The sequence below is a fragment of the Hyaena hyaena genome, unplaced genomic scaffold, assembly GCF_003009895.1.
Source record: "Hyaena hyaena isolate Hyena2069 unplaced genomic scaffold, ASM300989v1 scaffold_27, whole genome shotgun sequence".
In the NCBI taxonomy this organism is placed as follows: domain Eukaryota; kingdom Metazoa; phylum Chordata; class Mammalia; order Carnivora; family Hyaenidae; genus Hyaena; species Hyaena hyaena.
In genome coordinates this window covers 5,865,489-5,891,768 of record NW_024080659.1, presented here as the reverse complement: position 1 = coordinate 5,891,768, position 26,280 = coordinate 5,865,489, and the positions used below count along the sequence as shown (strand labels likewise).

The 26,280-nt window shown below is 47.8% G+C and overlaps 1 protein-coding gene across 2 annotated transcripts in view; it reads left to right on the top strand.

The window, feature by feature from the left end:
- The window catches only part of MYOCD (myocardin), a 55,306-nt gene extending 30,254 nt beyond the window's left edge, over positions 1 to 25,052 (top strand). Inside the window, exons 5-11 of one of the 2 annotated variants that reach the window (XM_039227386.1) lie at positions 1,904 to 2,148; positions 4,046 to 4,199; positions 13,084 to 13,965; positions 16,236 to 16,379; positions 18,568 to 18,696; positions 21,263 to 21,320; positions 24,502 to 25,052. In XM_039227386.1, coding sequence (XP_039083317.1) covers positions 1,904 to 2,148; positions 4,046 to 4,199; positions 13,084 to 13,965; positions 16,236 to 16,379; positions 18,568 to 18,696; positions 21,263 to 21,320; positions 24,502 to 25,052 — 2,163 coding nt within the window. The remainder of the gene's footprint in view (positions 1 to 1,903; positions 2,149 to 4,045; positions 4,200 to 13,083; positions 13,966 to 16,235; positions 16,380 to 18,567; positions 18,697 to 21,262; positions 21,321 to 24,501) is intronic. The other variant, XM_039227387.1, reaches the window with a different exon arrangement.
- The last annotated feature ends 1,228 nt before the right edge of the window (positions 25,053 to 26,280 follow it).

The window sequence follows — 26,280 nt, the reverse complement described above, 5'->3', positions numbered from 1 at the left end:
AGTTCCGTGGGGTCATAGTCTTTGTCCTCCACTCTCCAGAGAAAACGGTCCAATGTGAGTAACTTCTGGAATGTTCCGAGTCCCTGTCCTACGGTAGCCTGGAAAAAAATTTCCCCATCTCTGACTGACCTGCAAGACCCAGGCTTGCAGAATCCCAGGAGAAGATGGGGACAGAAAAGCTGGGCTGGAGCAAAGCAGGGCCCCGCTGACTGCACGAGCCCCACGGAAATTCTCCAAGTGCAGAAGCCTGATTAATTAATTAGAATGCTAATCGATTAAGGAGCAGGGAGAAATGGAGGCAGCGAGCACTTATTACTTTCCGAGAGAAGAAGCCACCTTGGGAAAACAGCAAAGGGGCTTCGGTGGTGGGACGTGTGGAGTCAGAGACATGTGAGTTGTAGGCTCCTTGGGATGGGTCCCTTTCAAATGTGTGCTTTGTGATTAAAATAGAGATATTGCCCAGTGGGAAGCTGCCTGCCAGCTATTCGAGAGCCCCCTCTTCTGGACACCGCTGGTACTACACTTCCCCTGCGCAGTGTGCCCAAATCCTGAGGCTTTTATTAGGACACCCCATTCTTCATTTCAGTCTTCTGTAATAAAGTCAGGGCTTGAAAATTATGATTTTTTTCAGCTGATGACAGTATGCACCACTGCTTCCTAATACATGGAGGCCTTCTGCAGGTCACAGGCATAATCACGGTGTCATTTTGGGACCTGTGACTAGTTCACTAGTATCTTTCAGCATCCTTGTCTCAGTCCCTGAGATCAAAAGGAAGAATATTCTCCCCAACGTTCAGGTGAAAGAATGAAGATGCAGCCAAGTAACAAGTACCTTGTTCAGAAATTTGTCGTATCTTCCTAGCCCATAGCTTTAACGTCTGCCGGTGTGTCTGAGTCCCCATGGGTGGCTAACCCTTCTCACAGTGATTATCATTATTCCAGAGGGCATCACTTCCCGGCCTTATATCAGTATTTGGGGTACTGGTGGAAAGGGGAGTCTTTCTTACTTTTCCACCCAAAGCTCTTTGTGGATTTTTGAGGACAAGCTTACTTTCACCCAGGATGATATTGCTTTTTTATTAAGCTTATTTATTTATTTTGAGAGAGAGAGAGAGAAAACCAGCAGGGGAGGGGTAGAGAGGGAGAGGGAGACAGAGAATCGAACACAAGGCTCAAATTCACGAACCGTGAGATCAGGACCTGAGCCGAAGGCGGACTCTTAACCGACTGAGCCACCCAGGTACCCCCTGGGTGGCTGTGATTCATAAGTCAGTTTCCTAAAGTGCTTTGCTAAAGGTGATTTCGTGTACACATTTGAAGGAACTTTCTTATGATTCCATCTCAAGATGAGATTATATCCTTTCTTTTTTGGATTAAGTTTTTTTTAATTCATTTTTTTTTGGGGGGGAGGGGCAGAGAGAGAAGGAGACACAGAATCCGGAGCAGGCTGCAGGCTCTGAGCTGTCAGCACAGAGCCCGACACGGGGCTCGAACCCACGAACCTTGAAATCATGACCTGAGCCGAAGTCAGACACTTAACCAACTGAGCCCCCCAGGCGCCCCGAGACTGTATCCTTTCTTAGGCCACCTGTTGGCTTTAGCTTCAGAAAGCATCCTCACTGACACGCAGGCTTACCTCTTCCTCTGCGCTGGGAAGGAAGTGATCCTGGGGCCCCTTCCAAGTTTCACGACTCCCCTTCTAGAGCGATGTGCTTGTAGGAGATCGGGTGGATAGACGCCTTAATGCCCCAGCATCTCTTTGCACGTGGCGCCTTTGCGCTGTTGTATTTCTGGGATCCGAGAAAGCCCGTCAAACAGACCCTCCTCGGGATCTATCCGTGACGTCAAGCCGTCCCTGTCCCCACCACCTAAAGCTCGTGCGGTCTCTCCACCCCCTTTGCAGTCCAAGTCCTTGAGCGACAGTAAGAACCGCCACAAAAAGCCCAAGGACCCCAAGCCCAAGGTGAAGAAGCTCAAGTACCACCAGTACATCCCTCCGGACCAGAAGGCGGAGAAGTCCCCTCCGCCCATGGACTCGGCCTACGCCCGGCTGCTCCAGCAGCAGCAGCTCTTTCTGCAACTCCAGATCCTCAGCCAGCAGGAGCAACACCGGCTCAGCTACCCCGGGGTCCACCCAGCACAGCTCAAGTATGTCGGGAGCCCGGGGAGCGGGGAGGGGGCAGGCGCCGGCTGGCCAGGGCTTGTCTGCCTCTGAGGCATCTGCTGCCCAGCACCAGGGAGGGCGCCCAGCGAGTCCGGGACTGCCCGCGGTCCTGGTCGGGCGGACTGGGAACGGGATCGGGACCCTGTGGAGAGCCGTGCCCACCTGCTGAGGAAGCTGAGGCTCGGAGAAAGCAAAGAAATCAGTGCCCTGGTTACAGGGACCTGGGGACGAGAGGAGGGATTAGCACTCTCAGACTGAATTGTGAAACAGAGAGGTGAAACCATCTGAGAATGTCCGGGTTTTTTTGTTTTTTTAATAATTGATTTTTTAAGGTGTATCCATTTATTTTTGAGAGAGAGGGAGAGCTCAGGGGAGGGGCAGAGAGAGAGAGAGCAAGAAAGAGAATCCCAAGCAGGCTCCACGCTGTCAGCGCAGAGCCCGATGCGGGGCTCGAACTTACGACCCTGAGATCATGACCTGAATCAAAAGGAAGAGTCCACGCTTAAGCTTGAGCCACCCAGGTGCCCCATGAGAATGGTTGGTGGAGTTAGTTCAGCCCTTAGGAAGCAGCAGCACTGAGGGGCTCAGTGACAGCCCCGAAGGTTGACTCCTGGACCCTGATGGGGGTGAGTGACCTCACCTCAGGGCACCTTTTAAATGGGCATGGCTTGCAACTCTACAGGTGGGATGTGGTGGGTTCCCTCACCTGGCTTTGTTCAGCCTCCCGTCAGGTTGCTGAGTTCTGGTTACAGTCCTGCTTTACACGGCGTGGCCGTGCCCCCAGGGGACAGTGGGCCCGTGGACGTGGACATGCACTCTCCCTTTTGCCAAAGTCTCCACCTCTCCCTCCTGTCTCCCCAGAACTCAGCTGGCATGTCCCTTGTCTCTTGGCATGCATGGAGCCTGTACTGCTGTCTTCCTCACCCAGCCTCTCCTGCTGATTTCTCTTTCCCGGTCCTTGCAGGCAGTTAGCTCGTGACCCAATCCCAATGCAAGTTGCCCAATCGGGGTTCTGGCCACGTCATCCCAATGTGCGGGGGGAGGCTTTCCCCACATGGCCACGCACCAACTGGGCGCCCCATCGTTCCGCTCAATCCTGGCACCATCGACCAGGAGAGAGTGTCAGGTTTAAGGGCTCAGTTCTACAAGACCGCCACGCCCCTCCCCCCACTTCAGGTGCCACTCGCAAGTCTAGAAGTTGTGACCTGGGCTTCTGGTTGACCCGGCCAGAGGTCAGAGGTGCCCATGATTTCCTCTCTGGGTTCGATTAATTTGATTAATTTGCAGAGTGGCTCGCAGAAATCAGAGAAACACCTGACTTCCTAGATCACTGGTGTATGATAAAAGGGTAGGAGTCAGGAGCAGCCAGAGGGAAGAAAGGCCCAGGGCAAGGGATGTGGGAAAGGGTGGGGAACTTCCTGCCCCTCCAGCACGCTACTCCCCTGTCTCCGTTCTCCGTGTGTTCACCAACATGGAAGCTCTCTGAACTCCATTCTTTTAGGTTTTATACAGTCCACGTTATAAGCATGAATGATTAAATCATTGGCCATTGGTGAATGGCCTGACCTCCAACCACCATCTTGTCTCCTTAGAGGTCAGGGGGTGGACTGAAATTCCCCCCACAAACCATAGTGTTGGGTCTTAGGCAATCAGCCACCCTCCTTCCATGACCTAGGGGCTTTCACAGAGTCGCCTCCTTAACATAACAAGTGGTACCTTTGTGGCTCTCCTCACTTAGCAAATTCCGAGGATTTGGGGAGCTCTGGGCCAGGAAGAGGGAAGAGGGCCAAATATGGAATTTCTTATTGAGCATCACAGTATCATACCCCCATATGTACATCTGGTCGTATTTTAAGGGCTTTTCTTTTGTTTCCTTTTCAGGGAACCCAACGAACAGATGGTCAGAAATCCAAACTCCACTTCAGCTCCACTGAGCAACACCCCTTTGTCTCCCGTCAAAAACAGCTTTTCTGGACAAACTGGTATCTCTCCTCTCAAACCAGGTCCACTGCCATCCAACCTAGATGATCTGAAGGTAGAGGATTTGGTGTGATTTTCTTCTCTCTCTCTCTCTCGACAAATACAACAGATTTTTTTAAGTGTTTATTAAGTAATCTCTGCACACAACGCAGTGTTCAAACTCACAACCCCGAGATCAAGAGTCTCATGCCCCACCGACTGTGCCAGCCAGGCACCCCAACAAATACATCAGTAGATTTTTAACACCATTTTTACCAACCGATTTCTTGAATAAAACAGCGAGAGGGAAAGCATATGGGGGCGATTCAAGTAGGTGACAATTTTATTTTTAAAATGTATTTATTTATTTTGAGAGAGAGGAAGACTCATGAAGTGTGAGAGCATGACCTAAGCTGAAATCCAGAGTTGGACGCTTAACCAAATAAGCCACCCAGGTGCCCTTCAAGTAGGTGATGGAATTTTCACTGCCGTGGCTGAATATCCCTCCATAGCTCAGAAGACCTTGAGCTTCCAACTCAGTTCTTTTACTGGCTATGCAACCTTGGGCCACTTACGTAATTTCTTTACCTCTTAGATTGCTCCTTTGCATAAATGAATTCTTGTGAGAACCCGATGGAATCCTATATACGTGATAGAGCTTAGCACCAAGAGGAGTTTTAGGATTGACATGGGCTTCCAGAATGCTCTAAGCCAGTGGTCAATTCCTTGATGAACTCTTACGGCCTCTGGTGAAATGAGAAAAATAAGAACCACATAAAGGGCTTTTCATAAATCTAAGTGCATTCAACATACCTGATTGATCTTTATTCCAAGTATTTCTTTCCTCCAGATGTTTTCAATGCTAACGATCCTTTCTTCTGGGAACGGTGGCTGTAGTGGGGGGAAGTTGGGTATTTCTGGGGGAGTTCTGTTCTTTGTATTAAGCAGGCATATTGTTACATAAGGATGTTAGTCTTGTTTAACAAGGTGAGATGTCGGCACCCCTTTGTCCACTGCGTAACTGAAAACAATGTACTGTTTTATGAAATGCCCAAATCTGAGAAGCTCTGCCCTGAAATGTCACAGCCACTTGTTAAATGCTGTATGTGTGTGTGAGAGAGAGGGCAGTTCACTCCGGATCACAGACCTCACGGACCTCTCAGTTCACTGAAATGACCTTGGGGTTTGAGTTGAACCTGGTGCGTTTCAGAGCAGCGCTCAGGACTGGCATATTCATACAGTCATTCATCCAGTATTAGCAAAAGAACTAAGGAAGGCAATTGAAGTACCGTCGATTCCTGTCATGTGTGAACTCACCTTCTCTCCCTCCCCCCCCCCCCCAACCAGTGCCTCACTCCATTTCCTGTGGTCACACCTGTTGGCCCACTTATAAGTCTCTCCCCTCCCCCAAGGATCTTATCATTTTTCCCCAATGGCCCCCATGGCCTTCCTATAGGTCCCCATGGCCTTCACTGTACCAGTCTTTCTCAGTCCCCATTTGTCTCCCTCCTCCCCATTCTCAGCCTTTGGTCATTCTCTGCTCTGAGATCAAGGCAGGATTGGGATTATTTTGAATTAAAATAAATTAATTCTCTGGCTGCCAACAGCCAACACCAGTCAATAAACTGTGTTGGGTCTTGATATCAGTCGCTCCTCTGTCCCTTCCACTTGGACTAAAAATGCTTAGGTTTCACTGAGCTTGTTTTAATTTTGTATCCATAAACCTGGAAGAGGGTGCCACGCTTGTGATAATGCGCCTCTGAGCAGTGGGGCCACCCACCCTTCGCTCCCCACATCATAAATCCACAGAGGTCAAAGTAGGTCCTGTTACCTAGCAAACAATATACTAAACGCAGTAAGCCAGACACAAAGGGACACCTTTTCTTTTTTTTTCTTTTTTTTTTTAAATGTTTTTTATTTATTTCTGAGAGAGAGAGAGACAGTGTGAGCAGGGGAGGGGCAGAGAGAGAGGGAGATACAGAATCTGAAGCAGGCTCCAGGCTCTAAGCTAGCTGTCAGCACAGAGCCCGACGCGGGGCTCGAACCCACGAACCATAAGATCATGACCTGAGCCAAAGTCGGACGCTTTACTGACTGAGCCACACAGGCGCCCCAAAGGGACAACTTTTCTATGAGCCTGCTTTATGGGAGGTACCTGGAGAAGTCAAATTCATAGCGATAGAAAGTCCAATGGTGGCTATCAGGGCCTAGGGAGAGGAGGTTCGTGGAGTCAGCGTGTAACGGATACGTAGCCTGTGTTTGCGATGAGGAAAAAGTCCTGTAGACGGATAGTGGTGATATTTGCACAACAGCGTGTGTACTCACCCCACTGAACTTCACACTTCAAAGTGATTAAATGGTAACAATGTATGCTGTGCATCTTTAACCACAATAGAAAAGATTTTTCTTAAAAGTAGTCTACCTTGGGATGGGAGCCTGGGTCAGGTAGATCTGGAGTTGCCTTGGCCCCAGACAAAACACAGTCCAGGTGTGATATGCCACCTGGCAGATTCTCCAGAGACGATCTCAGCGATGCACATGCACTCAGAACTATTGGCGGGTTAGAGTTGTAGTAATTGGCATGGGAACAATGAAGCTACCATTTTTTAGTGTAAACTATCAATCGACCATCCTGTATAGATCCGCTTCCATAGTCATCGTGCAAGATACGTTTTATTTTTTTTTAACTTTTTTTTAACGTTTATTTATTTGTGAGAGACAGAGAGACAGAGCATGAGCAGGGGAGGGACAGAGAGAGAGGGAGACACAGGATCTGAATCAGGCTCCAGGCTCTGAGCTGTCAGCACAGAGCCCGACGCAGGGCTCAAACCCACTGACCGCGAGATCATGACCTGAGCTGAAGTCGGAGGCTTCAGCTGAGCCACCCAGGCGCCCCGCAAGATACGGTTTAAATGCGGACATACAAATCAGGACCTCAGAGAAGCTAAATGAATAATGCATCACTCATTATCATCCTAGATATTAATGATATCTACCTGTGTCGTGAATGCTACACAATGGTTTTCTACATAGGAGAAAGATACTGTTAATAAACCTAATACCAAACCTAACAGCACAGGTAAGGGAAGTGAAAGAAATATGTTAGTTCCATCAGAACGTAGGTGAACACGTAAATCTTTGATCTCCCTGAAGTTTCTCCCTCACCTGTAGAAGCCATCCCCATTTCATTTGGTCATTTGACAGCTTTGTCTGGTGTTTCCGGAGCCCACAAGTAAATCCAGAATGCCAACATCTAAAAACAGACTTAAATCTCCTCCTTCAGAAGCCTGAGAACCTTGAAAAGTATAAATAAGTTTGGTAAATTCGTGGGATTTCGTTTTCATTTCTCGGGTAACATTGATTTGCATATTTTAAAAAATTAAAGCAGGAAGCCTAGAGTTATATCTGGGAGACATAGGACATTATCATATCAACTTAACATCCCGACGTGGACTGATACCTTATTGTAAGTGAATAAACGTCTTACTTACCCACCCCCAAAAGAGACTAAATGCTATGCAGGTTAACCAGCTTGTAAATGATGAGACTGGGGTTTGAACTTAAGTGAGGGATATTTTTGTCTTTTTAATTTAATTTGAAATTCCAGTGTAGTTAACCTGCAGTGTTATGTTAGTTTCAGGTGTACAATATAGTGATTCAACGGTTCTGTACATCACCGTGTGCTAATCACGACAGGCGCACTCCGAAATCCCCATCACCTATTTCCCCCATCCCCGGGACGCATTAGTTGATTCTCTATAGTTAAGAATCTGTGTCTTCCTTTGTATCTCTCTTTTTTTTTTTCTTTTGCCTTTGTTTGTTGTTTCTTTTTTTTTTTTAATGTTTTATTTATTTTTGAGAGATAGAGTGTGAGCAGGAGAGGGGCAGAGAGAGAGGGAGACACAGAATCCGAAGCAGCCTCCAGGCTCCGAGCCGTCAGCACAGAGCCCGACACGGGGCTCGAACCCACGAACCATGAGATCATGACTTGAGCGGAAGTCGGAGGCTTAACTGACTGAGCCACCCAGGCGCCCCCGTTTGTTTCTTTCTTAAATGCCACATATGAGTGAAATCAAAAGGTAGTTGTCTTTCTCTGATGGACTTATTTCACTTTGCCTTATACTCTCTAGCTCCATCCATGTCATTGCAAATGGCACAATGTCAATCTTTTTTATGGCCGAGTAATATTCCAATGTATTTATACACCACCTCTTCTTTATCCATTCATCTATCGCAGACACTTGGGCTGCTTCCATAATTTGTCTGTTGCGAATAATGCTGCTATAAACATAGGGGTGCATGGATCCCTTTGAATCGGCGCTTTTGTGATTTTTGAATAAATACCCAGTAGTGCCATTACTGGATCGTAGGGTGGTTCTATTTTTAATTGAGTGATTTCAGATGTTTTGCTATTGTCATTCGAGATGAGGGTGGAAAAGGGGAGGGACAGATGGAGAAACCTTAACTGAACTTGACCACTGGGTGTCTAGGGGGAGGAGTCACCTGAGACTGTGACACCAGGGGCCGAAACCGGGAGGGCAGAATGGGGATCTGATCTGAAGGGATGTTGGCAAGTGGAGTTTGGGGAAACCGAGTCACGGGTACCACCAGGACAAGCAAGGGAAAGCGTCTAGCCAGTTTCCACTCAGAAACACACCGCCCTTGTTCAGCTCAACTGTGCTGTCAGGCAAGGCACAGAAATTTTGGAAACTAAACATTTAAGAAAGGCTGGGGCGGGGGGCACCTGGGTGGCTCAGTTGGTTAAGCATCTGACTTCGGCTCAGGTCATGATCTCACAGTTCTTGAGTTCGAGCCCCGCATCGGGCTCTGTGCTGACAGCTCGGAGCCTGGAGCCTGCTTCAGATTCCGTGTCTCCCTCTCTCTCTCTGCCCCTCCCCTCTTGTGGTCTCTCTCCCTCTCTCAAAAATAAATAAACATTAAAACAAATTCAGAATTGTTTGCATAGTGGGGCAGGTTAAAATACCAGACACACCGAGAAGGAGAGCAAATGGGAAGAGTGGGAGGGAAAGGAGAGAAGAGGAGTAAAGGAAGCAGGTGACATAATCACATCTTGGAAAAAAGGAGTCAGAGGAATTAATAAAGGGGACCCTTAAAACAGGTAATCAGAAAGATAAGGTCACAAAGGTAGATGTTCTCCCAAAATGCTCACATTTTTCTGAATAGGAGTGAAAGGGGAAAAGCAGTGAGAAAAGAGTTTGATTTCTCATTAGAAACTGACTGGGTGGCTCAGTCAGTTAAGCATCCGACTCTTGGTTTCGGCTCAGGTCATGATCTCACAGTTCGTGGGATCGAAGCCTGCATTGGGCTCTGTGCTGACAGCCTGGAGCCTGTTTAGGATTCTCTCTCTTCCTCTGCCCTTCCCCTGCTCATGCTCTCTCTCTCAAAATAAATAAGTAAACTTTAAGAAAAAAAAAAGTTATACATGCTAACATCACAGTATATGCATTTTTTTTTTTTTGCATCTTGTTTCTAACAAACTGGAGAGCCAGAGAGAGAGAGAGAGAGAGAGAGAGAGATGGGAAATTTAAAAACTGGGAAAATATGATCGATTTTATGAAAGAATTGTTCATGCATTTTATTTTGTTGTTGTTGTTGTTTTATTTATTTCTAGGAGAGAGAGAGAGAGAGAGCGTGAGCAGGGGAGGGTCAGAGAGAGAGGGAGTCATAGACTGAAACAGGCTCCAGGCTCTGAGCTGGCAGTCAGCACAGAGCCCGACGCGGGGCTCGAACCCACGAACCGCGAGATCATGACCTAAGCGAAAGTCGGACGCTCAACCGACTAAGCCACCCAGGCGCCCCTCATGCATTTTAGTTCTGATAATGGTCTTTTATCTGTGTGTTTTATTAAATGTACTTGCTTTTTAGAGAAAGGTATCAAAAATGTTTCAGATTATAGGATTTGCTTCAACATAATTCAGGAAATGTGGAAATGGTTTGGGATGTTAAAGGAATCAAGATTGAGCATGGATTGGTTGTTGTTGAAGCTGGTTGATGGGTACGTGGGGTTCATTGTAATTTAAAATTTTATCCACTTTTGTGGACGTTCGAAATTTTTCATACTCCATGGTTGAAAGAGTTTTCAGGGAATAAAAGACCCATGAACGTAGGAAAGAGATGCATACAAACCTTTGTCCCAACCAAGGCCACACAGCATAATATTCTGAAATATAAGGTAAACTGAACTCAACATATGAGCTGCATTATTTAATGATGGAGTTTAAAATACTCAAAGCCAGAACAGATTCTAAAAATAAACGTAGAAGTCATTAAATTTAAGGAATTCAAACTTAAAACAATAATGGGTTGCCATTTCACATTTTTTCAAACCAGCAAATCCGAAAGAAAATGATAAAAACAATACCAGGAAGAGGAAGGGGAGAGGTACATTTATTGCCTGTGGTAGTGTGAGTTGTGGTAATCCTTTTAAAATAGCTTTTAGGGGCGCCTGGGTGGCTTAGTTGGTTAAGCGTCCAACTTTCACTTAGGTCATGATCTCGCGGTTTGTGGGTTCGAGCCCCACGTCGGGCTCTGTGCTGACTGCCAGCTCAGAGCCTGGAGCCTGTTTCAGAGTCTGTGACTCCCTCTCTCTCTGACCCTCCCCTGCTCACTCTATCTCTCTCTCTCTCCTAGAAATAAATAAAATATTTAATAAATAAATAAATAAATAAATAAAATAGCTTTTAAGGGGCGCCTGGGTGGCTCAGTTGGTAGAGCATCCAACTTCATTCAGCTCAGGTTATGATCTCACGGTTCATGAGTTCGAGCCCCGCATCAGGCTCAGAGCCTGGAGCCTGCTTCCGATTCTGTGTCTTCCCTTCTCTCTGCCCCTCCCCTGCTCATGCTCTGTCTTTCTCTGTTTTCTCAGTAATAAATAAATGTTAAAAAAAATAACTTTTAAGTGATGATAAAGTAATATATTTACTATTGAAGCATGATGGTGTATAGAAAAGTAAAGGGCATTTTAAAAGATAATTGAGGGGCACCTGGGTGGCTCAGTTGTTAAGCATCTGACTTTGGCTCAGGTCATGATCTCACAGTTCATGAGTTCGAGCCTCACTTTGGATGAGCTCTGCTTCTCTCTCTCTCTTTCTTTCTCTCTCTCCCTCTCTGTCTCTTTGCCCCTTGCTTTCTCTCTCTCTCTCTTAAAGAAAAAAGATAATTTTGACATGTAGCATTGAAGATCATGTTTCCTTATAAGCTTCAAATGCAGATGGACACATTTTGTTTTAAAAGTTATTGTTGCAAAGTAATTCTGTGAGCATGAATTTCCAGCGTGCTTTTTTGTTTAACATATTTTGAGCATTTGTCATAACTTTGAATATTCAACTAACATTTTTATTTTTATTTTTTATTATTAGTTTTTAATCTTTATTTATTTTTAAGAGACAGAGAGAGTACGAGCAGGGGAGGAACAGAGGGAGAGGAAGACACAGAATCTGAAACAGGCTCCAGGCTCTGAGCTGTCAGCACAGAGCCCGACGTGGGGCTTGAAGTCACGGACCGTGAGATCATGACCTGCGCCGAAGTCAGACACTCAACTGACTGTGCCACCCGGGGGCCCCTCATTTTTATTTTTATAGCAGCATATAATTCCACCACCTAGTTAACATTCCTCTGTTGGCCACTTAACTTGCTTTCCAAATCTTTGCTATGAAAAATATAATTTCTACATACATTTATGAATTCCTCTGATATCTCCCCAGGCTGAATACATGGGAGCGGAATTCATGAACCAAAACATATTATGATTTCTTTGTGCACCTGAGGGGCTCAGTCGGTTGAGCCTCCCACTTCGGCTCAGGTCACAATCTCACAAGTCCGTGAGTTCGAGCCCCGCGTCGCGCTCTGTGCTAACAGTGTCTCTCTCTCTCTCTGTCTGCCCCTCCCCTGCTCTTATTCTGTCTCTCTCTCTCAAAGGTGAATAAATGTGAAACACACACACGCATGCACACACATCAGTATTTCTTAAAATTCTTGCCGAAGAATTCATATTGTGAAATTTCCATATGAATGTTTGTGCCGATCTAGTGCCAGAAGCGCTGTGCTAAGGCAGCACTTCTCAGACATAAATGTGCACACCGAATCACCTGGGGCTCGGGACAAAATGTGGGTTCTGATTCAATAGGTTCTGGGGAGGGGATCTGAGCGTCTGCATTTCTAACACGTTCCCAGATGCTGTCGTTGCTGCCGGCCCCAGGACCACACTCGGAACAGCAAGGTTTTTAAAGAGCTTTCTTTACAAACATTTTTATTTGAGGGGCACCTGGCTGGCTCTGTCGGTTAAGCGTCAGACTCCTGATTTCGGCTCAGGTCACAATCTCTCAGTTCGTGGGTTCAGGCCCCGCATTGGGCCCTGCGCTGATGGTGCGGAGGCTGCTTGGGATTCTGTCTGTCTTTCTCTCTCTCCCTCTCTCTCTCTCTCTGCCCCTCCCCCGTCTCAAAATAAATAAATAACTTAAAAATATAAAAGTAAAAATTAATTAATTTAAAAAATACACATTCTCTGTCCCCCGAGCCCAGCCCCAGTGAAGCAGAAACTCAAGGCTGGGGCCGGGCTGTCTGTGCTATGGTCTGAGGCAAAGCCAGGGGTTCGAGCCCCTGCTGAGGCTGGAGAATCGGGACAGAGAGAGCCTGGTAGCCAGAGCGTACTCTCCACGGAGGGGGAGACCGGGCTGAGCCTCCACCTGCTGCAGGATGACGGATTGCCAGCTGATGGCCAAACCCAGCAGAGATCAGTCTTCCCGTCTGTAAAATGGGGCCAAGGACCAGGCCGGGGCTTGGGGGAAGGGCAATAGAGTAGGTGAGCCCTGTGGTTCATGTGAGCGCTGCATTTCTAGGATGCTGGGATGGTTCCTTAAAGCTCATGTAATAAGTTTAAAAAATAATAGTAAACCGCGGTCCCCACACAGCTCGCTAAGCGCGCCCCGGTGTCTCTGCAGGTCTCGGAGCTGAGACAGCAGCTTCGCCTCCGGGGGCTGCCGGTGTCCGGCACCAAGACGGCGCTCATGGACCGGCTGCGGCCCTTCCAGGACTGCGCCGGGGCCCCCGTGCCCGGCTTCGGGGACATCACGACGGTCACCTTCCCCGTGACGCCCGCCGGCGCGCTGCCCGGCGGCCTGTACCGCTTCGGCAGCACCAGCTCCAGCCCCCCGATGTCGCCCGCCTCGTCCGACCTGTCGGCCGCGGGCTCCCTGCCCGACGCCTTCGGCGACGCGTCCCCGTCGCTCTGCCTGCACGCGTCGCCGGCCCCCGCGGGCGCCGAGGACGCGCCCCCCGGCGGCCTGGGCGGGGGCCCCCCGGGGGGCGCGGAGCTGGACGCGCCCGACGCCGAGAAGGACAAGATGCTGGTGGAGAAGCAGAAGGTGATCAACGAGCTCACCTGGCGGCTGCAGCGCGAGCAGCGGCAGGTGGAGGAGCTGCGGCTGCAGCTGCGCCAGCACAAGCGGGGCCAGGGCGCCCCCGACGCGCCCCCGCCCTTCCTGGTGAAGCAGGAAGACGCGGCGGCCAGCTGCGCCTTCGCGCCCCAGCCGCGGCCCGGGCAGAGACTCGGCCCCGAGGGCCCCGCGCCGGCCGCCGGCCGCCGCGCCCCGGGCCCCGCCCCCTGCGAGGCCTCGGGGCCCCCCGACGCCCTCCCTTCCACCTTCCTCAGCCCGCAGTGCTCCCCGCAGCACTCGCCGCTGGGCGCCGTCAAAAGCCCCCAGCACATCAGCTTGCCCCCCTCCCCCAACAACCATTACTTCCTTCCCCCCTCTTCGGGGGGCGCGCAGGGAGAAGGCCACAGAGCCCCCTCCCCCGTGGGCAGCCAGGTGTGTGCGGCACAGGTAAGGACACCCGCTTTCGGGGAGCGGGGTGGGGCTTGGCGAGGGCTCAGGACTGACGTTGGAAGTCTCCCTGGGAAGGGTTTCTCCAAAGCAACCTCCAGACTGGCCACAAGCCTCCAGGGTAGACCCCGCTCCCCTCTCTGAAACCGAGGTTGGCTAACTCGCCCCACGGAGAGCTGGTTAATGAGTGTCTTGGCTTTCTGGGCCATGTTGGTCTCAACAGGAGCCTTGTTTCACCAACACACACGCCCGCAAGTGAGTGCACGTGGCTGTGTTCCAATAAAACTTTATTTATGAAAGCAGGTTGGTGGGCCAGATTGCCACAACCCCCCTTTTCGGCATAGAGCCTTACCGCAGGCCAAACCAATTCATGGAGAGAGCCAAGGGGAATGTTACCAGACCTTGCTGTTCTCTCCGCGTAAGGGCCTGCACAGCGCAAATATTTACTGAGCACCTAGTGTGTGCTAGTCGCTGTCCTGGTCTCTGGGGAGTAATGCCGAACTAGCCAAACAAAAAACTCTACTCTCATGGGGAGGCGGACAGTAAATAAACACGTAAAATATGTAACGTAGTAGAAGATGATACATCTGATGGAGTAAAAGGAAGGTGGGGTGGTGAAACATTTGCAAATGTACAACTTTTAAGTCAAAAGGTCCAGGACTATTTGAGCAAATCTTCGAAGGAAGTAAGGGAGAGAAAGCCTTGTGAATATTCGGGGTGAAGGTATCACAGGCAAAGGAAGAACAGCAAGCCTAAGGGCTCTGAGGTGGGAGAATGTGTGGAATGTTCAGGAGTCAGAAGGAAGGCCCATGTGGCCAAAGCAGAAGGAGATGTAGTTGTAGACAGCTTACAGGAGTAACTAGTTCAAAGGCTAGACCAAGGTGATCATCAGACTTGCCTTGTCCGTGAAGGTAAAGAATTATTGGGAAAATCTACCAAAGTCTACCTCATCCAAAGTTCTGACATCTATGGGAAAGGAAGTAGGAAGAAAACTCACATGATTGGATACCTACCACGTGACCAGCGTTAAGAGGCACCCATCTGAGTAATCTCGTTAATTGTCACAACAACCTTATTGAGCTCTAATTTGTTATTTTTTATTTGCCACTGGGGGGGGGGAGGGGAAATGGCGCTCAAGATTAAATCAAGTACCCAGGATTCTTCAAACCCAAGGTTATCTGATTCTAAAGTGCATGCCCTTTTCACACTGAATATTTTCTACCCCGGGAGTATGAGGTGTGGTCAGAAGTAGTGAGAATATGTTCTTATACACCTCCCAGAACAACACACTCAAGTGAATGATGCCCACTCAGAAGTGGGCACTCTGGGAGGCTGGGACGTACCCAGATTATCGTCACCGTTGAAAGCGTTTACTGAGCGCGTGGTATCCTAGGCAACAGAGGTAAAAATAGCTCTTGAAACGTAGCTCTGGACCCTAAGATCATTCCAACGATACGGATATACGCTCAAGAACTAACGTGTGTGCGGTGATTCTCAGTTTACAAAGCACTTGTTGAGGTTATGAACAGTTACGTGATAAATAGATAAAGAACAATATAGGATAAAGTGCCTGGTCTGGGCTTATGGCAGTTAAAGGCTGCACGAAGCAATGGGGAAGGCGAGGGAAGCAGATTGGTTGCAAAGGTCTAGAAAGTTCTGGCAAGATTTTGCAAAGGGGTTGGACTCAATGAGAAGTAGACTTAAAAATGGAAAATCGGGGGGCACCGATTTTGGTAGCTCAGTTGGTTAAGTGTCCGACTTTGGCTCAGGTCACGATCCCACAGTTCGTAGGTTCGAGCCCTGCATCGCACTCTGTGATGACAGCTCATAGCCTGAAGCCTGCTTATGATTCTGTGTCTCCCTCTCTCTCTGTCCCTCATGCTCTGTCTCTCTCTGTCTCAAAAATGAATATTTTTGAGAGTGAATACATTAAAAAATTGTTTTAAAAAGGGAAAGTTGGGAAAAGAACGTTCCATGTGGGAAAAGGTAGGGAGGTACCATGTGCAGGGTACCCTGAGGGAAGTTCGTGGAAGTTACTAGAATACAAGCTTTTGAAAGAAATAGTACCTGACATGGTTACGGGTGGAGACCATATGCTGTGAATGTTTTTGAGCAGGAGGTGATGTGCACAAAGCCAGATTTGAGACGTTGATCATGGGATTTAGGGAGGGTTCAAAAAGCTAAAGCTCCAAGGCAGGGACCAGGAGTCCCAGCAAATGCTCTCAAGTACGCTGCTGATGACCATTGAATGTGTTGCTTTTTCCTTTCAGAACTCAGGGGCACATGAGGGCCATCCTCCAAGCTTCTCTCCACAGCCTTCCAGCCTCCACCCCCCTTTCTCTGGAACCCAAGCAGACAGCAGTCATGGTGCTGGGGGCAATCCTTGTCCCAAAAGCCCAGGTGTCCAGCAAAAGGTAGGCACCTGGGCAAAAGTTTAAACTTTGCCTCTTCCCTCTTCTGTGGCCTCGTCCTCCAAATGATGAGGCTCAAACTCAGAAATAAATGGGGCACCTGGGTGGCTTAGTTAAGCATCCAACTTTGGCTCGGGTCATGATCTCGTGGTCTATGGGTTCGAGCCCCACGTCGGGCTCTGTGCTGACAGCTGGGAGCCTGGAGCCTGCTTCGGATTCTGTGTCTCCCTCTCTCTCTGACCCTCCCCTACTTGCTCTCCCTCCCCTCAAAAATAAATAAAACATAAACAAATAATAATAAAGGAGCTCCTGGGTGGCTCAGTGAGTTGAGCGTCCGACTTCAACTCAGGTCATGATCCTACGGTTCATGAGTTCGAGCCCCACTTCTGGCTCTGCGCTGACAGCTCGGAGCCTGGAGCCTGCTTCCGATTCTGTGTCTCCCTCTCTCTCTGTCCCTCCCCCATTCTCTCTCTCTCTTTCAAAAATAAATAAACATTTAAAATTAAAAACAATAATAATAAAAATGTCATAAAAGGCAGAAATAAATGACATTTAGATAAAAACAAATCCACTTGAAACAGAGTGAAATGGAGGTACAGATAAAAATTAGGGTGTTCCAGGGAACTATTTCCTGGGGTCATTCTAGAAATCGTAAAGGCTAAAATGAGCATGGTACGTTTGTGAAACAACATGGCAAACCAGTCAGTTTCCATGGAGTTGAGGATTGGAATAGAGGCACATGGGGAAACAGTGGTTGAGAAAGAGGGAGGTTTCTGGATCTGTGGAAAGGTCTAGAAAGGTGCAGAGAATTCGAATCACAGTAAAGTATCTCGGTGGAAAAAGGAAGAGGTGATACACACCAGCAGGTGTAAATCGGGTGGGAGAGAGCCAGGATATGGGAAGTTCCAAGGACTAACATGAGGCGATCAGGAGGCAAACAAGATGGCCGCCATATAGAAGTGCTACCTGTCACAAGTATGGGCAAGGCGTCCTTTGGAGACAGAGAGCTTTGAAATGGCCCAGGCCCTCCATAGAACACTCGCAATACACAAGGCTGGTTCCTGAAAAGATACCCCAACAGTGCCTCCACCTCTCTGCAAATCCACCCAGTTAGGAATGAAATGTCCTGAGGGGGTAAAGTACTCTGGGAATTCCTGGGATGATCCACTTCTTCCTATTGGACTGGACTCTTACTTTATTTCCTTTGCTCCTAACCAAAGAGGGTTTACTCTAGAGGGGAAAGAATCTGTTGGGGCGCCTGGGTGGCTCAGTTGGTCAAGCCTCCGACTTTAGCTCAGGTCATGATCTCACGGTTCGTGGGTTTGAGCCCCGCATTGGGCTCTGTGCTGACAGCTCAGAGCCTGGAGCCTCCTTCAGATTCTGTGTCTTCCTCTCTCTCAGCCCCTCCCCCACTTACACTCTGTCTCTCAAAACTAAAACATAAAAAAATTAGAATCTGCAAGGTTCCCATCCTATCATGCCTTCAGCAATATGTCTCCAGTGATAGGTATTATTAATACATTAGAATTGTTTTCTAAGCCTTGGCTCTATTTTTTCCCCCCTCACATCTACTCTTTTCCCAAAATTTAGCCTGCAGCTTATAAAACAGAAGCAGTCCATTTCTTTTCCTCTGGAAGTTTAAAAGCTTTATTTTTTCATATTATTATTTTAAGAGAATGTATGTCAAGTTGGATAACATACAATGTATACTGTGTGCTCTTGGTTTTGGGGGTAGATCTTGTAATTCATCCCAACAAGTGCCCTCCTCAATGCCCGTCACCCATTTTCCCCTCTCCCCTGCCAGTCAACCCTCAGTTTCTTCTCTGTATTTAAGGAATTCCCTCCCTCTCTGTTCCACACTGGTTTTTCCCCTCCCCTTCCCCATGGTCTTCTAAGTTTCTCAAGTTCCACATATGAATGAAACTATATAATATCTGCCTTTCTCTGACTGACTTATTTCACTCAGCACAATACCCTCCAGTTCCATCCACGTTGCTGCAAATGGCGGGATTTCATTCTTTCTCATCGCCGAGTAGTGTTCCATCGTATAGATAAACCACATCTTCTTCATGCATTCATCCATTAATGGACATTTAGGCTCTTTCCATAATTTGGCTGTTGTTGAAAGCTCAAAGCAGTCCCATCTCTGACCCGTGAGTTGATGATCTTTCTCTGCATCACACTCCCACAGGTGGCTGGTCTGCACTCTTCGGATAAGACAGGGCCAAAGTTTTCAATTCCATCCCCGCCTTTTTCCAAGTCAACTTCGGCCGTTCCAGAGATAACACAGCCTCCATCCTATGAAGATGCAGTAAAGCAGGTAACAAGCAGGTTGCCTAAATGGGCGTTGTTTTCCATTATTGAACTTCGGGGAGTCTTAGATGCTGACTTGGAGGGCATTGGGTGCCCCCGTACCAGGATGGGCAGAGTTTCTAGATGCTAATTGTAGAAGGGTGTTCAATGTACAGTGAAACCTTTCACTGTACATGGAGGGTATGTGAGGCTGAAAGAGAAGAGGTTGGGCTGGGCTTAGTGCCAGTACCAGGTGCCTGGACTTAGTACCAGCTCTGCCAACAGCCATCTGTCACTGCCACTAAGTTCTCAACTTCCCTTATGTGAAATGGGATCCCTATCTACCTTGTAAGGGTTCTTGATAGTGTATCACCGACTACATTGTCTGGACGCAGGGTAGCTACTCAAATATATGAGAAACGTTGTCAGGCTGATACTTTGTAGGTTTCTTGTTAGTTTCAAAATCCAATGATCTTGGCAAAGTAGTGATGACTGTTGTATACTCTACTGTCATTTATGTTGGGAAATTTTCCAAATAAAAAGTAAAAACCAAGGAAAAAGAAGAAGAAAAGCACGAAACGATCTCACATTTCAAACAGTCTGAGCCTGGACGAAGTACCAGATGGCCCTTTGTAGGTGTGCAGCCTAGCAAGGAAGGTCAGTGTCAGCTGCCACGCGCCGGTGTCCCACAGAACCAAATCGGCTTGCAGTTAGGTTTCATTGGACCTCAAGAGTATTTGTAAATGTCAGAAGATTTTATGCAAAAGGCGGGCTTTCTCATTTCGGAAAAGTGAGAGGATCTAACCATATTGGGGACACATTTCTACCAGAGGACAGTTGCCTGAAACAAAGCATCCGCTGCATCTTTGAGCCACAGCATGGCCCCTGCATTCTACTTTGTCTCTCTTCTTCTATATTGGGCTCATTCACATTACCTGCTAGTCCATGTGGGCACCTATTGGCTTCTGGACTGGCAAGGGACTCATTCTTTGAGCAATGCTCCCATCGGCTGTGATTATTGATTCCTCTGCTTATTTCGGAGCGAGCTCTCAGGGGAGTGGGGTACATATGTGCCTCTATTCTCCCCATTTCCTATCCCCTGGTATCTGTAAGTATCAACTGATCCTTTATGGTTTCCAGAGAAAAGAAAAAGATCAAGCAACATGGACTTCCATTGGTAAGACTCTACTGAATAATTCAGATGCGCCATAGGGAAGGGGTGTAGACAGTACGAGCATCAGTAGGTTCCACAAGCCATTGCGGTGCCACACTAGGAAAACATGGCACACTAGGAGCCATGTTCTTGGGCCGCAACCAGAGCACCCAAACAGGAAGCACCCACTCTTCAGAGTGAGAACAAATGGGTATACCATCCGTGGACTAAGATGCTCTGCTTGTGGAATGGAAGCCTCTCAAAAGGCGGACTCACTCTGAGGGACTCTTCTGGGGAGCACTCTGTCTTCTTGTCCCCTTCTCTTCTTGTAGTAAATCGTTTCATTCAGTAGTTTTCCTTTCTGAAATTAACCCTGAGCTTCAGTTGAGCAGTCAGTTACCATCGTGTTCCCGGCAGCATTTTTCACAAACAGTGGAAGCAGTCCAAGCGTCCATCGATGGATGAATGGTTATCCAAAGCATGGCGAATACACACAATTAATGCTAGTCAGGCTTAACAAGGAAAGGGATTCTGACAGGTGTTACAACATGGGTGAGCCCAAAGGACATTATGCTCAGTGAAGTAAACCAGTAACGAAAGGAAACATACTGTGTGAATCCACTTATAGGAGGAGGTATCTAGAGTTGTGAGATTTCTAGGAACAGGATTGAGATTCCCAGGAACGGAAAGCAGAACTAAAGTTGTCAGGGGCTATGGGAGGAGAATGGAGAGTTCATGCTCAGTGAGGAACAGAGTTTCAGTTTGGGAAGAGGAAAAAGTTCTGGAGACAGGTGAGGGTGAAGCTTGTAGAATAATATGACTATTGGGGCACCTGGGTGGCTCCATCGGTTAGGCGGCCAACTCTGGCTCGAGATCCGGTTTGTGGGTTCCAGCCCCGCGTCGGGCTCTGCGCTGATGGCTCAGAGCCTGGAGGCTGCTTTGGATTCTGTGTCTCCCTCTCTCTCTGCCTCTCCCTCACACTCTTTCCCTTGCTGTCTCTCAAAAATAAATGAGCACTGGGGCACCTGGTGGCTCAGTTGGTTAAGCGTCCTACTTTGGCTCAGGTCATGATCTCACGGTTTGTGGGTTCGAGCCCCATGTCAGGCTCTGTGCTGACACGTCAGAGCCTGGAGCCTCCTTTGGATCCTGTCCCCATCTCTCTCGCCCGCCCCCCCCCCATGCTCTGTCTCTTTCTCTCAAAAATAAATAAAGAAAATAAATAAATAATGTGATTGTAAGGTACTCCATGTCACTGGACTCTACTCTTAAAAAATGATGAAGACGGTAAATTTTGTGTTCTGTGTATGTTATCACAATTTGGGAAAAAAAGTACCCTAACCAAACCTAGTTCAAAAACCTATAGTACTATTCCTAATGATTTCCCGCTGAAGAGGGAGCAGCCTTCTAACCTCTCCATTCTCCTCTGCTTAATTTGCAATAGCAAATGACTCGGAGTCAGCAGATGGATGAGCTCTTGGATGTCCTCATTGAAAGTGGAGGTAAGACTGCTCATCTCTTGCCCATAGGAATGCCCAGTACCTGCATGTGATCTAGACAGTGAACCCTTAGGACCAAGGTCGGATGCTTACCAAAAGCCATGAACGGGTAGAATGTCACTGTGCGGGAGCTCCCTGTCCACACTGGAGCAGGGAAAAGAAGGTGCAGTGCATAATTTGCCCCTCTGCCCAAGGAACTTGTTCACCAATCCTTTTACCCTGTTTCTCTATGTGCTTTCTCTCATGACTCCATTTCTCTTGCCACTTCTAATCCCAATCTCCCTATAATAGAGTAGATAAAGCAAGTTTGGTGCCACCTCCTCGAAATGAAATTCAATCCACGATCTCCCACTGGATGGTCTGTTCAGGTGCAGACGTCATGAGCGCTTGCAACAAAAAATCATCAGCGTGTTCTTTTGGCATCCTTTTCAATGGTTCACTTATTAGCTTTTAAAAATTATAGAGTATGTGCTCAGAATCTGTAACCACACAGATGAATAAGATCAGGTAAGGGGAAAAACACCTCTGGTCTGAGCCCTTCAGTAACAACATTGAAAGTTTCAGAGAAGGGTAAGGCACCTGGGTGGCTCCGGTGGCTAAGCGTCCAACTCTTGATTTCGGTTCAGGTCATGAGCTCACAGTTGGTCATGAGATTGAGCCCCTCATCGGACTTCTGGCTCAGCATGGATTCTTGGGATTCTTAGAATTTTCTCGCTCCTTCTCTCTCTGGCCCTCCCCTTCTTGCATGCATGCACGCACTCTCTCTCTCTCAAAATAAATAACCATAAAAAAATAATAAACTTCTGAGGAGTGGCCAGCCGTTGTACTGGCTCAATGCTGCCCCAGACAAATGCTACCTTTATGGAGCTCACAGTCTGGTAAGGAAGATAGAAAATGCGAGAATGAACAGGTACTCTCTCCACTGTGTGTAGCAAGAGTATGAAGGAAAAGATGGGCACAGGCGTATGGATCTTTATTTTTTTTTATATATTTATTTATTTATTTATTTATTTAATGCTTGAAAATATTTTTTTTTACAAATAGTTTATTGTCAAATTAGTTTCCACATAACACTCAGTGCTCATCCCCAAAGTGCCCTCCTCCATGCCCATCCCCCGCTCCCCCCCACATCCATCAGTCCTCAGTTTTTGTCAGCATTCAAGAGTCTCTCATGGTTTGCCTCTCTCCCTTTCCCCCACCATTTCCGCCCTTCTTCTCCCCCTTGTTCCTCCATCAAGTTCCTCCTAATCCTCCTATACGTGCAAACATATGATATTTGTCCTTCTCTGCCTGACTTATTTCTCTCAGCATAACACCCTCAAGGTCCATCCATGTTGCTACACATGGCCAGATTTCATTCTTTCTCATTGCCATGTAGTATTCCATGGTATAGATAAACCACATCTTCTTGATCCGTTCATCTGTTGAGCATATGGATCTTTAAAACTTTTGTGATGGAAAGATAAGAGGGTACTGTCAGACATCCTTATATTTAAGTTTATTTATTTATTTTGAGGGGAGGAGGGGCAGAGAGAGCGGGAGAGAGGAAATCCCAAGCAGGCTCCGCACTATCAGCGCAGAGCCTGATGCGGGGCTCGAACCCACAAACCATGTGACCAAAGTCAGATGTTTAATCGACTGAACCACCCAGGTGCCCCCACCCTTATATTTTTAATGACGTGTATGGCCAGGTCAGCAAAGGTGAGGGTGTAGGAGGGGAGCACAGGAGATTGAAGCACAGAAGAGCAATCATGAATCAATCACAAACGATTGGCGTTTCCTAGAGAAACACAGCAGGATGCTATGCTGTGTTGAGTGCCAGCCGTAGGCTGGTCACCATGAATCTAAAGTGAGACCAGTCTGCTCCATTGTGTCATTTTCTCTTGCAACCAAGATTCATCCAGGTGTGGGGTCTTACCAAGGGGGTATGGTGCATAGCATATATGGGGCGCCTAGATGGCTCAGTCTGTTGAACATCCAACTTTGACTTAGGTCATGATCTCACACTTGGTGAGTTCGAGCCCCCAAATCAGGCTCTTTGCTCCCAGAGCAGAGCCTGCTTCAGATCCTCTGTCCCCCTCTGTCTGTCCCTTCCCCGCTTCTGTTCTTTCTCAAAAATAAATAAATGTTAAAGAAAAAGGAGAATATATATAAGACAATGACTATAATGGTGGATTAGAGAACACAGGCTGAACAGGGAAAGAAGTGAGTGATGGATGGAAAACGTAGTAGAGTCAGTAGATCGGAACAACCCCAAGTGGCCGAGAAACTACTGTCACAAGGTACTTAATATGTGAACTAGAGAGATAGGAGGGGATGGACAGAGAGGAGGAGATTTTGCTTGAGACTGAACTTGTAGCAGGTACAGCTTTGGGGGACGACCAGGCCCAGGGAGTCCAACAGAGTGGGAATGGAGGAATCACTGAAGTTGACAGGGAAAGAGTGTCAAAGCACTGAGAGGCCATGGAACAGTCACTTCTCCAGATGCTGAAGCCACAGGGAAGGACAAGAGTTGAAATGGGAGAGGCAGTGAACTAGGGAATTGAGTTTTCAGTGGCTACGGAAGTGTGGCCAGGAGACTACGGTGGGGACAAGTCTTATATTCTGACTCCGAAGGAAATGAGCCCCCTCTGAGGGTGTAAGGGAAGATGCAGTGTCCTCGGGAGACAGCCAGGTGTCAGTGAAGGAGCAGGTAAAGGAATCTGCTTTGAGAGTTTGTGGATCACTGAGTGGAATTTCCAGAAAGAGAGGGTACAGGGAGAGACCAGAGAGAAGAATTGGGCACACATAGAGCACTTTAGGGATAGGGCCGGGTGATTAGCAGTGACCAGAGAAGTGTGGCCACCTCTTGTGTCCAAGTGTGACTCATTCATTCGAAAGATCCCTACTAGGGGCACCTGGGTGGCTCAGTCAGTTAAGCCTCCAACTTCGGCTCAGGTCATGATCTCACAGTTCGTGAGTTCGAGCCCCACATTGGGCTCTGTGCTGACAGCTCAGAGCCTGGAACCTGCTTTGGATTCTGTATCTCCCTCTCTCTCTGCCGCTCCTCCACCCACACTCTGTCTCTCTCTGTCTCTCAAAAGTGAATAAACCTTGAAACTTTTTAAAACAAAAATAAAGATCCCTACTGTATAGCATCTCCATTGGAAGTAGTGTAACAATTCCCGTTGTGTTTCGCCAACAGAAATGCCAGCTGATGCTAGAGAGGATCATTCCTGTCTTCAGAAAGTCCCCAAGTTACCCGGGTCTTCCCGAAGCCCTAACGCTGCCCTCCCCAAGCCCTCGTCATCAGGCCAACTCTCCTTCGATCACTATGGCACCGACAGCGATGAGCACCTTGAGGTCTTATTAAATTCCCAGAGCCCCTTGGGGAAGGCGGGCGATGTGGCCCTTCTAAAACTAGGGAGCGAAGAGCCTCCTTTCGACGGAATAATGGATGGATTCTCTGGGAAGCCTGCAGAAGACCTCTTTAGTGCGCACGAGATCTTGCCAGGCCCCCTCTCCCCGATGCAAACTCAGTTTTCACCTTCCTCTGCAGACAGCAGTGGGCTGCGGTTAAGCTTCACCGAATCTCCTTGGGAAACCATGGAGTGGCTGGACCTTACGCCACCCAGTTCTACGCCAAGCTTTAGCTCCCTGGGCCCCAGCGGCCCCAGCATCTTTAACATTGATTTCCTGGACGTCACAGATCTCAATTTGAATTCCCCCATGGACCTTCATTTACAGCAGTGGTAGATAACATCTGATGGAGAGGCGTTAAGGGAGACCCATGGGGATTCCGTGGGGGAAAGCACACAACCAAAAACTCTCCTATCATCCAAAAGGAGGAAGAGTTAGGCAAGGAGGAGGAGAAAATTAAAAAGAAACAATGGAGACTCTGTGTCAGTCAATGAGAGCACATAGGAGTCTTTAGATCTATGTAAAATGTAATATTTACCAACATGCAGTAACTGTTCATGATTTCAGCTGTGCGCTCAGATATGTGCTTTCTGAGATCAAGAATGCCAAAAACAAAAAAATGTGTTTCACTGCCTTTTCAAACACCGATGTTTTTGTAGCCCGTGATTTTTCTCAGGCATTGTTTGAGCGTGATCTCACTTCATAAGCTTTTCTCATGAATTTATACTGTGGAAAGGAAATGTAACTTTTTTAGAATCCAGGGAGTATAGCATAACCAGCAAAGTTTCTGGAAGATACACTCAGTGGTGCTGCATCTCAGCACCCCCTTCTCTCTCTTTCCAAACAGAAGTCAGGCCCAACTTCAGTTGGGTACTGGTGGTAGAATAGAGGGACAGAACCAATCCATTCCCAAGGAAGTGGAATTGACTCAGTGTCCCTCGGCCACAAAGCTGCCCCAGAGGGGTGCTTCCAATCCTGGACCCAGGACTCCGTGTAGTCACTGAGAACAACGAGCCTACGTTTGGGCTGCCCAGAATTTCCCTCTTTCTCAACCAATAACCCAGTTGCTTCTGCTGTCCCTGTGGCGATAAGCACCACGAAATAGCCAAGAACCTGAATGCAAATAAAAACGAAACCCCCCTGCCATGGAACATTCCCCAACACAGCCCCCTTGAGTCTCAAAGACTGGAGATGAGCCCATGATCAGATGGGAAGAACATCTCTAGCTTCCGGAAGCCGTAGCAGGATCATTCAGACATTCACGTCTTGTGAGAATGAATACCATGGGTTACTATAATCGGATGACTAATTATGGAGGTCCAACTTTTTTTTAGAGGGATGGTAGGGGGTCCATCCGTTTATCTTTCTCCCACTCCTCTTTTCTTTCACGACACCAATCTTTTCCTGCTCCCCATTTGAAACTCCTTTTTCTGCCCCAACATGGAGAGAAGAGGACTCCTCAGATCGAACAAGCTGCCCTACTCCTAATAAAACCATATTTTAAAAAGCTAAAAATCCAGGCTCTCCCAGAGAACTCATTCTCCATATGCATAATTTGCTACAA